This window comes from Hylaeus volcanicus, chromosome 1, assembly GCF_026283585.1.
Source record: "Hylaeus volcanicus isolate JK05 chromosome 1, UHH_iyHylVolc1.0_haploid, whole genome shotgun sequence".
In the NCBI taxonomy this organism is placed as follows: domain Eukaryota; kingdom Metazoa; phylum Arthropoda; class Insecta; order Hymenoptera; family Colletidae; genus Hylaeus; species Hylaeus volcanicus.
In genome coordinates, this window is record NC_071976.1 from 20,088,920 (window position 1) to 20,105,561 (window position 16,642).

General features: G+C 43.0%; 1 protein-coding gene across 12 annotated transcripts in view; it reads left to right on the forward strand.

Annotated features, from left to right (window-relative positions):
- The window catches only part of LOC128884525 (phosphatidylinositol 4-phosphate 5-kinase type-1 alpha-like), a 43,861-nt gene that overhangs the window by 11,299 nt on the left and 15,920 nt on the right, over positions 1-16,642 (forward strand). For 4 of the 12 annotated variants that reach the window (XM_054137940.1, XM_054137947.1, XM_054137948.1 and 1 more), the window contains exons 11-17: positions 2,729-2,791; positions 6,889-6,966; positions 8,420-8,472; positions 9,420-9,780; positions 13,365-13,572; positions 13,822-14,030; positions 16,386-16,486. In XM_054137940.1, the coding sequence (XP_053993915.1) occupies positions 2,729-2,791; positions 6,889-6,966; positions 8,420-8,472; positions 9,420-9,780; positions 13,365-13,572; positions 13,822-14,030; positions 16,386-16,486 (1,073 nt within the window). Of the gene's footprint in view, positions 1-2,728; positions 2,792-6,888; positions 6,967-8,419; positions 8,474-9,419; positions 9,781-13,364; positions 13,573-13,821; positions 14,031-16,385; positions 16,487-16,642 lie in introns of all 12 variants that reach the window. The other 8 variants (XM_054137942.1, XM_054137943.1, XM_054137945.1 and 5 more) reach the window with 6 other exon arrangements.

The following is a 16,642-nucleotide window of genomic DNA, read 5'->3' on the forward strand; positions in this document are numbered from 1 at the left end:
TGGGTCGATGCTGAATAGGCGTAAGGTTTCCGGGTGAAGCGCATTTATTGTAAATGACAAATCGCACATTTTTCTCCTGCTGAACGTTGCCGTCCCTGTACGCACAGAATTTAGCCAACCGCTGTCGAGAGAGATTCGAAAATTTGTTCGAAAGTCAGGTTTTCGCGGTAATCGAAGTTTCTCATTATAATCGACGTGTGCCAAAGTTTTTTGTAATACTATATCGCGACCCTCGTGGTTTCTAGTAGTGTGTCCAGGATGTTAGACGTGAATCGCAGAGATTTCTATTTTAACGAACACGCGAGAGAGCAGTATCGATGACACCTCGTCCGGAGTGTTCTGTGATCGATGAGAGATTGTCACGGATCGCACAAAATTCTATTTTTGCAATACCTCTATTTTTGCCGAAACGTTCAGCTCCTCGCGCCGCAGTAACAGAAAACAATTGGAGTTGTGTAGTTTTTAGACCAACTAACCACTCGCCATATCCTTTCTTTTTTACACGCATTCGAGACAATTTTGTGCGATTTACAATCGAAGGAGTCCGAGTATATTTTGGCAAAGCTAGCTGGTATGGCATGGGTGTGTCGGAGAGAGAGTGCGTGAGAGAGTGAGATAAGAAAAATGGTAGAAGTAGACACACGTTCTTTTATTGTGAAAATATTCAGCTATCGGCTCCACGTGGACACCAATGTACATAATTATATATTTTGCAATAAACATTTTCGCTGTTTACCAACTTCATTTCATTTATAAAGCCTACCCGTACATTTACTCTTTTTCTTTGTTTCTCTTTTCTTTTCTGTAACCGTTTTCTGTTTGTTCTCTCTACGTTTCCCTGCTATACTACTCTTTACTTACCACCTATAACGCTACTGCTGCGTTTGGGTCGCTGCAGGGACTCTAGTTTATTCACTCTTGAACGTAGAATATACTTGTTCTTTTGGATCTATCAGTTTATTTTTAGAGGCAAGTGATTTTACCTTAATAAAATAATTGAAATAATTTCGGAGGAACAGGTGTCCCCACTACAGAGTAATTAATAGTAAAGGAAGTGAGAATTGGGCAACTTACATGACGCGTACACAAGTGTCCCAAGAACTCAGTCATACTCGTCCAAGAACACGAGCTTTTGTTTAATTAGTTCCCAGTTACTCATCAGAAATCCCCGCAGCAACCCAACACCGTAATCAAATACTGTTTCATCCACCCTTACCCTTTTCAACCCATCATCCGTAGCCATGAATTCATACAAAGTTTATTTTCTGCACTACCAACGCGTTACCACTTTGTGTACTGTCTTAAATAGCGTATCATGCGATATGTGTTTGTTGTTTGTGTTTTAACGTACGTTTGGGTTTCACTCGCCACCTGTTACAATGATTTGTGTACTTTGTAAATGCGACTAACAAAGTACCGATCCTCGATCGACCAAAGATCACCGAGACGATTCACATCCCACCTCCTCGATCGCCGTTGCGCGTTCCCTTTCTCTTTATTTTAAGTAAATCTTTCGTTTCGAACGAAACGATCGCGCGTTGGTTTCAGTTACGTTAACATTTCATTCATAACACTTTAGATACCCCGTGCAACGGAACCTGGATTATTCGAGCGATTTAGATAAAGAAGTATTCGCAACGAGCACGATTTTTGCGGACAACGTAGCAAGTAGGCCTCGAGAAGCAGCTGATCTCCCATCGTCGTAGATGTTCCCTACATTTTAAAAGTAATACCGTATCGGGCAACGAAAAATAGTTTCGGATCTGGGTTAATTCGAGAAACGACATCGACGCGAGTATTTTTATGCGTTGGACCCGAATTAAAAGTCCATCACGCTCGAGTTCAAACGCAATTAGAATTCAGCTTAAGATGCAAGGAATTCCCGACTCTCTTGGGAGGGAAAAACCTGGCGTGACTAACTAGCTACCATTCGGAGGCGAAAAAAAATCGTTAAGTGTTTCTGTGATTGGGATTGAGGTCAGTGTTTCGCGAGTCGGGAGAAGTAAGAGGCGTTCGAATAATCGAGATTCCACGACAATAACAGAAATGATTGTTCCGAGGAGAACTTATCATAGGATCGTCCGAGTAAAGTGATTTTTATTGGCTACGAAGAGCACTCGATATACTCGTATATCAGACATAGTTGCCATTCAAAATTTATATTTTAACTATAGAATATTTGTCTTCATAGTATATATTTTATATTTTATATATTTTATATGTTTTATATTTTATATTTTATATTTTCTTTCACATTTTATTCGTATATATATTTGAATCGTAGTTTCCATCCCCGAGGAAGACAATTGGTCTAAATGTCACGTTTCTTTAATAAACACCCATCAGAATCGAGTGCTCACGCCATTTAATTACCGTCAGGATAAATAATATACACCGTGCCCTTTTATTTGGCATCCACGACGATGAGAATGGTACTTTACCGTCGCTTTTCTCTCTCCCCGTCTCTCTGTCTTTTTCTTATCTACGATTTACCCGAGGCAAGAATGTATACCCCCGCTTTCCTTTGTGTTGCTACTTTATTCTCGACGGCCCCCCTTTTTATGATCTACCGATCATTTAATAAAATCCGGTATATATAAACGATGTTGAGTGCGGAGTTTAGCTAAATGTTGATGTTTTTGTGTCCCGTGCACTTCTTTCCGTGTCAACCCCCAATGACCTGATCTGACCTGCTACCGATCGAAACTCGAAAATCGAATACCAAAAGTGGACCTGCCTGAGATTAAGGGGAATCATCGCAAATTCCGTAACCTCGTCACCAGCTACATAGGTAACTTTGTCTGTCTGTTCGTCCGTCTGTCTGTCTGTCTGTCTGTCCATTTTGTATGGTTGTACCACGTATGTTCGTTTATTTACTTATTTATTGTTCTGTCTGGTTTGATACCGATTCTTCTCTGCTTGCGATTTGCGTATTTTTCTCCACTCTCTATCTCTCTCGTAATGACCCGGTGTATATTACTCTTTTGTACCTGGATAGAATCCTCGATCTCGTTAACAGAACGTTTTCGCTTTTACCTGCACCCTTACGAGATCGTTTTCCATAATTGCATCGAGTTGTCGAATTACTTTAGTACGCTTTTCCTTTCCCTCTCTCTGGACAAGTACAGTCTTTGCTAGAGGCGACTCTCGCGTCTCTTACCTATAGAATTGTTTATAAAGTACAGTCTACACGTAGAGAATCGAGGAATATTTTGAATAAAACAAGTAGCAGTACCAGCATTTGTTTGGTTTTTGGATCCTCTTTGGTGACAATCTGTGGATTATTAATTAAGAATGTAAACTTGTAAACTCTAGTACCCTCCTTTTAAAATTATTTAGATTAATATTTCACAAGTTAGCACCGCAGATAATCGAAAACCTAAGAATTGCTTGTCGTGCTGATTATTTTACTCATTCGAATTCCAACAGAACAAGAAAACTCCACCTCTAGTTTTGTGAAGTATTCTGTATAAATTATCGTGGCATGTGAAATCCTTGTAATAGCAATAATCGTAGCTAAGAGATCGTGCGTACAGTAAGTAGGAAAGATTGTGATCGCAGCTTTTATTTTTCGCTCACCCCCAACCCAATTTGTTTTTGAGTGTTATACATAACATTGACTTCTTTGACGTGTGCTTACAGTTTTGGAGGTTTGACGTTTTTCATTCTCATATAGCGTTATTGATTTCTTTTTCCGTTCGATTAACATCCACGCTCCATTTTTCTTTCAACGTACCTTTTCTTATCTAAAGTAATGCACTTGTATTTCGCGTACTGTGACGAACTCGATATCTCGCAACGCTTCTTTGATTATCTTTTTCGCCTCTCTTCGATCACTCTTAAGTACATTTGTACCTCTAAATATATGTGTGTGTAAATGTTTAATCACGCGGATGTACTCGTAGATGTTTGCATTCTCCACATCATGCATCGTATGTTCAACGGAAAAACGCGCCGCGGGTTACGTCTGATATTTCTGCCACGAATACGGGAGATGCTCGAAAAAGAAGTCGAGAATTCGTCCTTTTTGTTCGAGCAATTAACCAATGGCGGAGATATCGATTTGCGAAATCGTGACAAAGCAACTCTTCGATTTTTCTACTGCTTCTGCGATGCCCGCGAGAATCCGTGTGCCTGGTCAGAATTTTCTTCTTTTCGTTCATATTCACTTTCTCACACACTTCTGTCTTCTTTTACGCTTCGACACGTTCACAGTTTTTTCAAGGACACGTAATCCACCCACCTCCATCGAGTACCCTCTTATTTTGCGCGAATCTAGGTCATCTTCCTCTCGAGAGCCAGTGTTCTCGATCCCACAGGCCGCGGATGGAATTTTTAACATCGATCCTTCCGCTTGGGCGACTGTGGAAGTCCGTCAGGAATTTTCATGGGATATTTTTGCATAGAACGTGAATGTTTTTTACTTAGCCACGACAGCCGCCCCATAGCCTAACAAAGAAACATTTAAGGTACGGTGCGACCTGTGAAAAGAGGGGTTCTCTGGGGGAAAACCAGCATGCGAGGCAGTTAGCCTTTGGACGAGACACTTGATGATTCCGTCTTGTAGGAGTCAAGACAGAGTAATTTGGTCTTTCAAGGCTATTTTTTCCATCGTGAATCTTTCACATTTCTCCTACGTTTCACACCTATCCAAAATCCGATTCCTCTCGAGATGTACATTTCAGTAACTCCGCGAAAAAAGATCATAGCCTCGTTACAAACGCCTGAAATTAAAGATCATACTTGAAATTTTAATTGCTCTCTATCAGATTTCAGAGAAAAAATTGTTTAGACTTCGTATAAGATCTCCAAGTTGAAGATTCTCGAAAACACTATAACACGTTCGACTTGGAATTGGCGCGATTGCTTAGTCACTGCTCGTCTTTTCTATTTCACTAAACAACAGAACTTGGAAGTTCCCCAATTGTTCGGCCAAATATACTCCAGTTTGTTGCGGTGTTTATTCTGTTCGCGTTGGAGGGTTAGCACTGCGTCGCTTGTTTTCCCTCGCGTCAGAATACTTTTCACAGGTCCGTAGCATCTCGAGTCGCGCCTCGTTCCAGTTAACACCGTCATCCGGATTTTAATCAGACCCGAACGTTGCGCAGCGATATTAGTTTAGCGTAGAGCTGCCCCGCGATACGACGGTTGGAAAACCGTTTTCGCTGCTCGTGGCGATTACGTCGAGAGTCTGTCTCGCTATGATACGTCGCCACGGTCCCATGTACGTACGTACGTAGATTTCCATGTGATGTTTCAGTTACAGAGGCATGTTACGTCAGGAAGTAGCCTACCACGGGGCGACACACGGCAACGATCGCCATTGAGAGATCTCTGTCGCTCGAATCTACCACGAGGGACACAGAGAGCTTTTGGTGTTATCGGCTGGAACGTACAGAATGCATCGTCACACGTGTGAGATAAGTCAGTGGTTGATTGGGGGGACAAAAGCAAAGAAAAGAGTTCATGTAAACGTGTATCCTAATTGAGTTTGTTTTTGAGTTATAGTAATTTTTAACTCTAGGTCTACATTTCAATAGTATACCCCTTTGCACTCGAGGCCTTTTTTTCTGGTATCTACTAGCAACTCGAGATGCTTTCTTAGCATTCTATCGCCACGAATGCTGAGCTTAGACTGACTTCGAAGCCCAATTGTCATTTTATTGACACTTCGAGTTCCAAAGAAATTAAACCTAATGGAACATTATTGCTGGTAGATTTTCTGCGTGAAACCCAGTGGTGACTGAGAGTCACCTCTCGAGTGCAAAGGGTTAGTGTTTTGGTAGGTATGTGAGTTTATTTACACCAAAATTCTGGAGTTTGAACTTGTCACCAAACCAAAATTACTCTTACTTATATGAACTTTTATTATTGGAATTGATCGCTGAAGTGGCTTCCACGTGTTACGGTGCACCCTGTGTATTTGCCATTGTCGTCTTACAATATGTGTTAGAAGTTATCCGGGAGACTAGCTCCTCCGAGGAAGTCTTCGATCGTTGGTAGTTTCGCGTTTTCCCCGATAAAGTAGAGAAATCAAAGAAGCGTAGCAAGACGGTGAAGAAGTTAGATTTAGTATTGGTTACCAGTGCTGTGACAAGAGTCGATCTACATTGGATTCTTCTAAGTAATTGCTCGTAGAGGTCCCATTTTTGAGCATCGTGGCTAGAGGAACTTCTAAGTTAACATATAGAAGCTCGAAGCCTAACCAACTTTTAAAGTAGAACATATATGTATTACGAAGAATTATAATTGGAGATTCTGTTACAAGTCGAAAGAAATATTCTTCTTTTGCCAATTAGAGCACTAACGTATGTTTATTTATGTTAAATTTCAATTAGTTACTCGTGAAAAGTCAGAAATAATAATTCAGTCGACACCAGTATTTTTTAAGCCATCTTTAGTGGTGCACAATGGAATATCTACAATTATTTTAATCAAATCTTTTCCATATTATGTCTTCAATGTAATTTTAGATATTCTTCTCTAAATCACTGGAGGTGGCCCAATGAAATGGAGGTCGAAACGTTCCTCGGTACCATCCAGAAGGATTTGAGTCATCTGGACAGTTTCTGTCGTCGAATAAGAAATTTCCCTTGTAATAAACACGGTGCGAAAATAAATCCTTGTAACGCAATTACACGGTAATTGCGTGGCATTGAAGACCGAGCTGGTTCAGAACTTTTTCTAAAACAATGTTGCAAAGCTTCGCGAAGCTTGCCGCGGCACTGACGTCAGCTTTTGTAGCGTTAACTCGTTTGATCCCTGCCCCCTCGATAGGCACCGATCTGAGATCTCCAATTGACCGTTCCAATTTCCACGAGTATACATCAATGTCTCGTGTCGATCGCGATAGATCCAAAATTCTAACTCGGACGATTTGTGTTTCAGCGTTGAAACATTCGCCATCGAAGAGGAAAAGCATCACCAGGCCGCTCAGACCACTCGACGGCGACTTCGATTCAACTGGTGAGTTCGTCCGCTCGTCTCTTCCACGAATATTTTTCGAACATCTTTTTTACGCTTCACGCGGTCTCACGTGACCTCGGGAACCGACCGATTTTCGGAACGCAGATTCCTGAAATACGAGATGAATCCTTTAATTGTATCGCCTAAAAGTTGATTTTGTTGATAGAACAAATTGGAGAAAGAGAAGATTTTATTAGACAGGTAGTTGAGTTAAAAACAAAACGAACGTTTATTAATTTATCAACCTATTTAATGAAGTATACGCTACAAAAGATTGCAATGAATGGACTGTTAAGCGGTATGATGAACGAAAGTGCCCACTCTCTGTTCCGAAAATCGTGGCTGATGATTCGAACGAAAATCTTCCACGTTTCTATTATTGGCTTTGCGCTGAATTTCACGTGTGTAGCCAGGCACAGCGATCAGTACAGTAAACTTAGATGCGGCATTCCCACGTTGCCCGCTTCCAAAGCGTTCACTACGATCCCTGTCCATGCCGGCTCCAAGAATCCTTACTGAATCATCCCTTATCGGCGAGCCGATCCTCTCAGAAGATTCCCTGTCGCTTTTACGAAGATTGCTCGCACGTGCTTCCACGTGCGAATGACGTACGCCCTATCGTGTTCCGTGTCGGTAGGTGATACACGTTTGTCTTACTCTACCGAATCTGCTATGAATAAAACGGGGTGACCGTGCGACTTTGGTGAAATGAAATTTGCATACATTTGAGAAGGATCGTAAGATCGTAAGAACAAAGGATCGTATATAACATAATAGCCTTCGTCTGTGATCAACATAGCTCGAGTAGCGTGGAAACATTTATTATTTTCCTTTAAATGTTTGTGGTTACAATGAAGGCCCTCTTAAGAAATAATTTTACAAATTAACCATTTTTAATATCATCGTATGGAATTACTGTATATTTGAAGCAATTGAAGTCTAATCTATAGAACTGTTCATAAAAAGGATTTTCATTGCGAAAGAAGATATTAAATGCTCACAGACTATTCAGCGCATTTTTTAATAATTTCGTTATCTGCCAATCGTCCAACCATTCCAAAAGAAACCCCGTTCGATTCTGTCTACAGACGCAAAGAATATATAGAGCTTTCTATCGTGAATGTCAGTCGAATGCGCGCATTCCGATCATTGAATCTCTCTGTTTGCCACGAACGTCCCTTGCTCGTATCCCTGTTTTATTTCGGGGCACCTTTGACTCGTGACTGGACAGAGAAACTTGCAACGAATCAACCCCTCCATGGCCACCCTAAGTGCAAACTGGTACCTGTATTCGTTATACGAAGCAGTCAATTTCCAGAATGAACGTCTGAAAATTGAGTGCCTTGGGAGAAAGCAATTTTTCGTGTCATCGAGCGTGGAGATTTCTCTGTCCGATCAAGAGTCGCATAGATGGTGATACGGTAATGGTACATGGTGTTATATGGTGGTTTAGCGGTGCCGACAACCGGAAGTTCGACAATGCATGCTACGTCACCCACGAAGGCCGGTGAGTCTCATACGATCACTTACTTTCCTAGTGTCCATAATCATTTCTCTCTATAGCGGTCTCTTTCGAGAAAGTCGGTTAGCTTCGACAAAGACACGCCGTTTTTTATTGCGTTCGACACCCTGACAGCGAGATATACCTCGACAGGAATTTCGGTACTCGTGTTTAGAATGGTCTATGCAAACATACGATCTGTTCACTGTCGTTGTATCTCGTTCGTAATCATAGTCACCCGTTGATCAATCGTTACCTATCGATACTTTCTCTGACGATGGCGCATCGTTGCTTCGGGGGGATACTGAACGATAACCATTTGTGAGAATGTTGGTCCTTTCTTTTTGATATAGTGTCAGAACAATAGTAATTTACACGAGGAAGGTGAAAGACGTTAATTCCTCGTGTTTGCACTTGCATTATCTATTTCAATTCATGAAACCCAGAGCGATATAGAATATTGCAAAAGCTCTGCTCATCGTGTTTAGTCCTCTCGGTTTTTTCATTTCAATTCATTATGTTGATACAATATAAATAAAGTTTATTGGAGTTTATTTAGGTTGCTTTAATTTCACATTCAATTACGAAATAATAGCCGGTGACATGAAGTCGTTTCTGTGTAAAATTGCCGGTCAACAGTGCGTTAATATTTGTTTCTTTGTCCTCGTCGAGTGTTTTATTATCAAAGAACGAACAAATCCTCGCGACATCTCTGCAAAAGCGTTCTCCCCATCTGGACCAACAACCAAAATGAAAAAAAGACCCTTCCGAGGCAACGTTCCGTCGTTTTAATCGCGCGACCTCTCTCAACCAGCTTCTCTCTCTGTTTCTCTCTGCCCATTTCTCTCTGTCACTCTCTGTGTCTCTTTACCCCGTCACCGCGCCGCTGCACCCGCAACCCCCGCGCCTCCACCCGTGTCACACCCTGGCAACGTCGGCAATCGTCAACCTGGACGAAGCAGCAACCCCGACAGACCCTGCGATGAGCACCAGCACGATGATGTCCGCGGGTTCCGCGCCGATCGCCACCTCCACGCCTGTAAACTTCGCTTCAGGCCCCGTGAGTCCACCCCCGTTGAGCTTGGGCGCCGGTCTTGGACCACTCCATCAAGATCAAACCTCCACGACCAAGGTGGCGAGCTACCCAGCCGTTCTGAAGGGTAGAACGGCCGCCAGCCCGCCCAATCCGAACCTGGTGCCCTCTGGCAAGGTCCCACCCCCTGTCCCGCCTAGGGGCAGCCAGTCGAGGACCAGGTTCACGGAGGAGCACCGCGGAACCGCCACCTCCACGTCCTCGATGGCATCCAGCCGAGGTGACGAAGCAGCCATAATCACCAGATACCGCTTGCATGACAGTTCGAGCATCCCGCACCATCCACCCTCACCCGATAACATTTCTGCCGTCTATTCTGCTGCGCTCGCGACCACCGACACCTCCTCGGTCGCGGGCACCTCTTTCTGTCGCACCACCGTCGCCGCGGCGTCCTCCCACACAGCCAACACCGACTTCTCTGTCACTTCCAACGCCTCTACATCCATCGCTGCGAACCTGAACACGTACACGAACACGTTGCATGCCCGTGAGTCGACCCCCGCCTACCTAGCCTCGCGACGCGACCCGTCCACGGTCCAAGGGGCCCGGAACCCGATCACGGGGGTTCCAATCAGGGAAGTCCCTCGGTATTGGAACGAGTGGGCGATGGAGCACGAGCAGGAGGAGTTCGTCAGCGTGGAGCAGGTCGACGGATCGTACGTGATCAGAACCAGCCCCTATCCGTTCAGGCCTGAGAGAAGAAACTTTGTACGGCCGCGTGGGAAGATTGATAATAGGGAAACCGAGGCGAGAGTTAACTCGAAGACCGATCACCTGGCCAAGTTTACTTATTTTTTGAACCCAGCCTCCAGGCCCGAATTGATGGACTATAAAATGTCTAGGAAAGACAAGAAGCATTCCGAAACCTACTATGAGAGGATGAAAAGGAAACAGAGGGAGCTAGAGGCCTCCATCGCGACCATAACGACATTGACTCGTCGCTCCGAGTGCACCAAGAAGATCGACGGGAGGATCGAGGCTTCCAGAGTGGACAGCTCGATCACCTCGGTCACCAGGGAGGGAAACGTCCAGAGAACGTTCATGGAACATAGACGGGAGAGCAGATTGTTGAGGAAGATCAGGGAAAGGTCTGCTCAGAGAAGGAAGAAACTTGCCCCTGAACCCAAGTGTACGACCTCTGCCACCACGAAAATGAGTTACTGCTCTCGAAAGACGAAAATTGTTCAGAAAGAAGATAGCAAGAGGAACGATGAGTACTTGGCAAAATCGACCAGGTACGATGGAATGTTGAGCAACGAAGACGAGGTTGTGCGTCTTCGAACCGAGAAAAGAATATTCCTCGCGAAGAAAGTCGAGGAGAAGTGCAAGAGCGACGAGGTGGTCTACTCCTCGAAAATAGAGGCGGAGAGTAACATGGACACTGTCAGGATTCGAGACGTCAACTTGGCGAGAAAGTACGTCGATGGGTCGATAGAGTCCAGTGAGACTTATCGATCGAGCTTGCAGAGGGAGCAACCGAAGAAGAAGAAAAATGACAAGTCCAACATTTTGAAACCGTTGACGAATACATTGAAGGGAGGACGTCAGGAACGATCTTCTTCCAATGTTTTAGTGCCTAACGCGTCGTTCTTGCACGGCTACCAAAAGTCTGCGAAGAAAGTTTAATTTGATGCCACTCTTCTGTGATGAATGGTAGACCAGGAGAAGGACGACGTTAGTATGGAAATTTATTAGAGGATTTGCTGTGGAAGTCGGAAAAGATGGAAGTCTACGGAAAGTTGGAGGAAGAGATGAACGTTTGTGGCAATAAACAGTTTTCGAATACTCGAGGACGCTCCGGAAATTAATTTTTCTTTCTTGCATGCGCAAATACACATCACTCGGAAGCACAACCTCGTATAACGCGGTACAGAATTTTCGTTAATTCTATGCAGACGAACATTTTGTGTGTTTAAAAATTACCTTATTTTTGAAGAGTTACTTCATTTATCGTATAAAGCCCAGTATCAGATATTAAATGATTAATACCCGCGTTATTCGAGGATCTATCGTGCTTCTTTTCGCATCTCATTACTCGATTTCTCGTGTGAGTTTGTAATAATACATCTAATCGACGACAGACTCGAAAGAATCCCTCCTACTGTTAAAAATCCCCAGCCAGTGAGAAGAAGTTAGTAGTTAAACGTTTTACGTATTTTCTACTAAAATAGATGGTGCACTGTTATTGTTACTGTTTCATTCTACTCTATTTGCCGTTCCAACGTCGTTTTTATGGCGTCGACGAGGTATCGTTTGCGATGTGGAAGCTACACTCGACACAGAAAATTTCCACGTTTTGAGTAGTAGTGTGTAAGGATTGGTTTTCATTTCTTGTATCGGTTGGAGGTGTGTTTCTGCATGCGTAGAAGTCTCACACTGATAGAACAATGAGTAGACGTGACAGACTAATTCCCAGCCAGATGAATCGTACCGTTTACATTTCGAACGTGACGAATTTTTTTAACATCTAAATAACGTATGGATTTCACGCTTTCGTTTTGCAAACTCTGCAATTCAGTACTTGAAAGAATAGACTACAAAATGACTGCGCGAAATTGATACAAAATTTTATTCCTCCTCGATCCTGGAAGAAAAATAAATATATTAGTAATGTTGAGTTAAAATTGTTGAAATATGAAGATATTAAATTTAAAATATTCTTTACTTAATATACTATGAAATATTTCGAATGCAAATAGTTCCCCAGCGAATTTATTCTTGTACCAAAAGAAACCCCCTGCGTCTCTCTTCAAAAAAGAAATTTTATTTTACATCTCTATCGAAACACCGTCATTCCATCGAATAAATAGAAGACGATCTTGTAGGAGTGTTTGTATGGTGTGCTCTCTGTATCACAATAAAGGGACGTTCACACGAGTGTGCTCGTTGCACTGCAATACCCTTTTTGAGCAAAAATCTGTTTGCCTTACGCGCTGGCTAAGTAGTTCGCTATTTGTGCGCTTACGTAGACACGCTGGTAGATCGTTGAAGATGTAGTTCTAGCACCATTTTTATCGACTTAGAATGGCTTATTCGGACTGACTTCGGTAGGAAGTGCTGATAAATGTCTAACGTTTTGATGCTTCGATCGAACGATAACATTCCCAACAATCTGCACAATGTGGCACTTTTTTTATATAATATTCTTGACAAGCTGTCAACAGTTTTTTTTTTTTTTTTTTTTTTTAATATCCCTCGCAATCTGGTAAATTTATTATATTTTTTTCTAGCATTTCTGAGAATTGGAGCGATTTGCAATTTTTTTAAGTAATGTTTTCGACAAGCTGAATAATTTGTAATATATTGCACAGTGCGTTGTTTAAATGTTTCGACAAGCGTTAGAAGTGCTCTTAGCGTTACTCTAATTACGTGCTTACTGTAATCACCGATAACACAACGTCAAGTAGTACTCGAAGCCCTAGAAACCCTTGAAGACCGTACGTCGCGAAGTTAACTGAAATCTTCGACTCATCGTCAATAATTTCTACGTCATATACAATCATTGTCTTTGGTTTACCTTGACTTTGAGGTGTAGTCCGCTTGGAATCTTTACCATTGCTTCCAATTTGTTAATGAACTTTTATCGACTGAGAATAAGTACAACGTCGACTGCATTGTTTTCTTTTTCCGTTTAAAAATTTTGTGAACTCGCGTTTCGTTGAAAGTGATCGAAAAATATTTTTCCGAGCTCTTCGACGGAGGTTTACCTTCCCGCCTTGCGAATACTACCCCTTAGAACTCCCTACGACGAACCAAGCACATTGTGTGTGTTCATTAGGGCTAATTGTAGTGCGCTTTTTGTAGGTGGCACCCTTCCTTCCACCTGCTCCACCCCGCCCCCGCCCTTTGACGATGCAGTGCGCTCGAACGACCAAACCCTGGCCTCCGGTGGTCAACTGCAGCAAGGTGGACCGACCACCATCTTAACGAGCAGTCTCAGCAGTGCTCAATCCAAGCAGAACAAGGTCGTGCACCACGTCACCCTTACAAAGACTTACCACGATGCCGTTAGGTGAGTGGCCATTTCAATTTTGTTAGAAACCAGACGTAAAAATAGTCTCGGGGAGCTTTGAAAGAAACTTCTTTATGTAACTTTCTTCAGTGTAAAAGGATATCGATAACTTTCGTTAGATACATCGAGAAAAGGACGAATAAAGAAGTGGTGTATTTAATCCTGAGACTATTCGATGCCTGTCTCACTAACCAGAGATTAATACTGTCTTGTTATCTGTGCTTTGAGAAATCTAATTAAATGTTTCAGCATATCCGACGTGCACTTGGAGAGCAGTGGTAGCGGAAGCGGGAGCGGGGGAAGGGAAACGAAGTCTTCGTTGAGCGTGGAAAGCGGTAGCAGCCGAGGCGGTGGTGGCCTGACCTGGACACCACCAGCAGGTAGCGCGGAAGGTTCGACGCCCACCTGGACGGAGGGCACTCCATCCTACACGGAGAGCTCCAGCAGCGGTGATGCAGGTAAGTTACTCTACGCGCTGACCCTCTACTACAGCTCCTGAGGGGCCCTACTGCTCGGGCATCTCGAAGACTCCTTCGTGTTCTCCTCGTGATTCTTCGTCGACTCTCGCGACAAAGGCATTTCCATCGAGCTCGACTGCTCCGTTGATTGCCCTACCGTTCTTCTTCGGTGAGAGGAAGAGGCCTCTGAGATAGGATTCTTGAAAAATTAATTGCTTGTGATAGTGCGAAGCTTTGAATCCCTTTGAAAATCCTCGGACGTAATGGATATCCTTCTGGAATGTAACTGAGATAAGGCAACGTCTTGCTGACATTAAAAACTGAAATCGTATCAAGTAACGGGCAATCAACGGGATGCTCGTGCCAGCAACCGGAAGTCTGATTAACGTGCCACGATTTAAGGTAGTTGTCCGAAACGAATGCAGACAACGTTGTCTGTCATATCATTGTTAATCGAGCTGTTGAAAGCACCGTGGCATTGAACGATTTGTGCACAGAAATATAATCTCTGTAAGAAGGAATCCCCTTTAGTATGTAAAGTAGGTTGTACGCTAGACGGTATCGATTCGAGTACTTGCTGTGTATTATGTCAAGATAACTGTAGCGACGAAGGTAACGAATCCTGTAATCGTGACACAGATATACGTCTCGTTAGGTAATTTATATCGGCTATGTTGCATGTACCGACGACATTGCATACCAAGGGAGTTGATAGGTTTTCGTGCAAACCGAGTTAAGCCACTTAGTATGACACATACATACTTCACAGCGTTGCTACTTCGTTCAGTTTCGTACTCGAACGATATTTACTCGATGCCGGAATTATTGTTCCGAGATTGACCCTTGCAATGCCAGAGGGGGTGCTTTATGCTCACTATTTTAGTATCTTGAGAATTTCGATACTACAGACGTGAAAGTTACGATAAACTAAGAAATACCGATTATTATACAATATGATATGTACATAGAAGAAACAATTAACTACCATTGTACCTCATACGGTTACTGTCAGGTGGGTGTAAAGTACTCCATCCTTTAGTAGCACACCCGAAAAAAGAATGCTTGGTATTTCGAAGATTGATACTACTTTATACACAAAAATTAGCGCTGTATCCGGCGCTACAATTACTCGCCTTCAACAAAGAACGTTCACGGAGCTGAACTAATAGTATTACACGATGAATTGATTAGAATTAGTTAGAACTCGACGGCAAGAAGGCGTGAAGAAATATCGTGAATCCGATTAAGAAAAACCCAGTGCCTAAATTTAATCTCATTGTCTATGTGTTCTAGATTATATTTCAAGGTTGTCGTCCGTCGGTATTGCGTGGAAACCTTAAGTGATTTAACTATACGCGAACAAACGTACACGATACATATTATTTCGTCAACGAAGGTGCTCATCCAGGGAGTAGATTTTTTCAACGATATCAAAATTAGGAAATTTAGAGAAATAATGAAAAATGGAAAGCTGGCGAGCACCTTCGACGTATCTTTAATTACACCACGATCAGCCAATTGTCCTCGTTAACGACGATTGACGAGGACAGGTGATCGACAGTGACGGTACTCCTTAGCCCTGTCTAGGTGACTTCAAGATAAGCCTTGTTAACACACTCGAACGTTTTTTCTCGACAATGAGAGATCGACAATAAAACGACAATTGCAAAAACACGAGACCTCACTCTCATTAAACCCCAGTACACGCCAGAGTTGGGCAATGATCGCTTTCTAATTGTTTTTATATTCTAAGTAGCAACAACGAATGTAACTGTAGTCACGTGATCTGACATATTTATCATCAATTTTTAGAATTTAGTCGTTTGAAGTTAATCGTGGATTACGTTTCGCCCAACACTGGTATACACACTGTTTACTTATCTTTCGGTTCTTGCGTGCGCTATCAACAACGAGCGTCGCTTAGAACCGACGTGCTTCGAGATAAGTTTCGATTTTTCTCTCTTTTTTCTCCGTTCTTTGCTACACTGGCATATGTCATTAGCTAATACACGCTTCTTGACACCCGTAGACACCGATACGTAGGATGCACGCTTTTCTATTCTTGAAGCATCTTGGCGATCTTGGCGAGCCGAGAGGATCACTAGACAAATGCCCTCTTATCACTCAATTAACTATTAAAATGGTAAAGAAAAGAATTCCTTTGAAAATCTCTGTGCTACGTTTACAATAGTGGACCTCTCGAGCTCGACGGTTAAGTCTACAATTTCTACCCCCTAGATCACCGACTCGACTCGATACCTGTCGCTAGGCAAACACGTATCTGCGCTCCAGCGACTGACGGGCTACGACAGGCTGACATTTCCTTTGCACTATGACGACTGACGATAATTTTAGGTTGCCCGACGACGCCGATCAGGGGCAGCCAGCGTCACGACGACGGAGGGAGGACAGCGGCCACCGTCGAAGAGGCGCTAGCCAGTCTCACTACGGAAATGGTAAGTTGGTAAACATAGATTTCGGCGATCGGTTGCTGGAGAAGGTACGGTCGTACTATTTAGGAGCCGTGACGTCTTCGTTCATCGTGAAAAATTAATCAGAGACAAATTTATATCCTAGGGTTGATCATTTTCAAGTCCCACAGAAGCTATTAT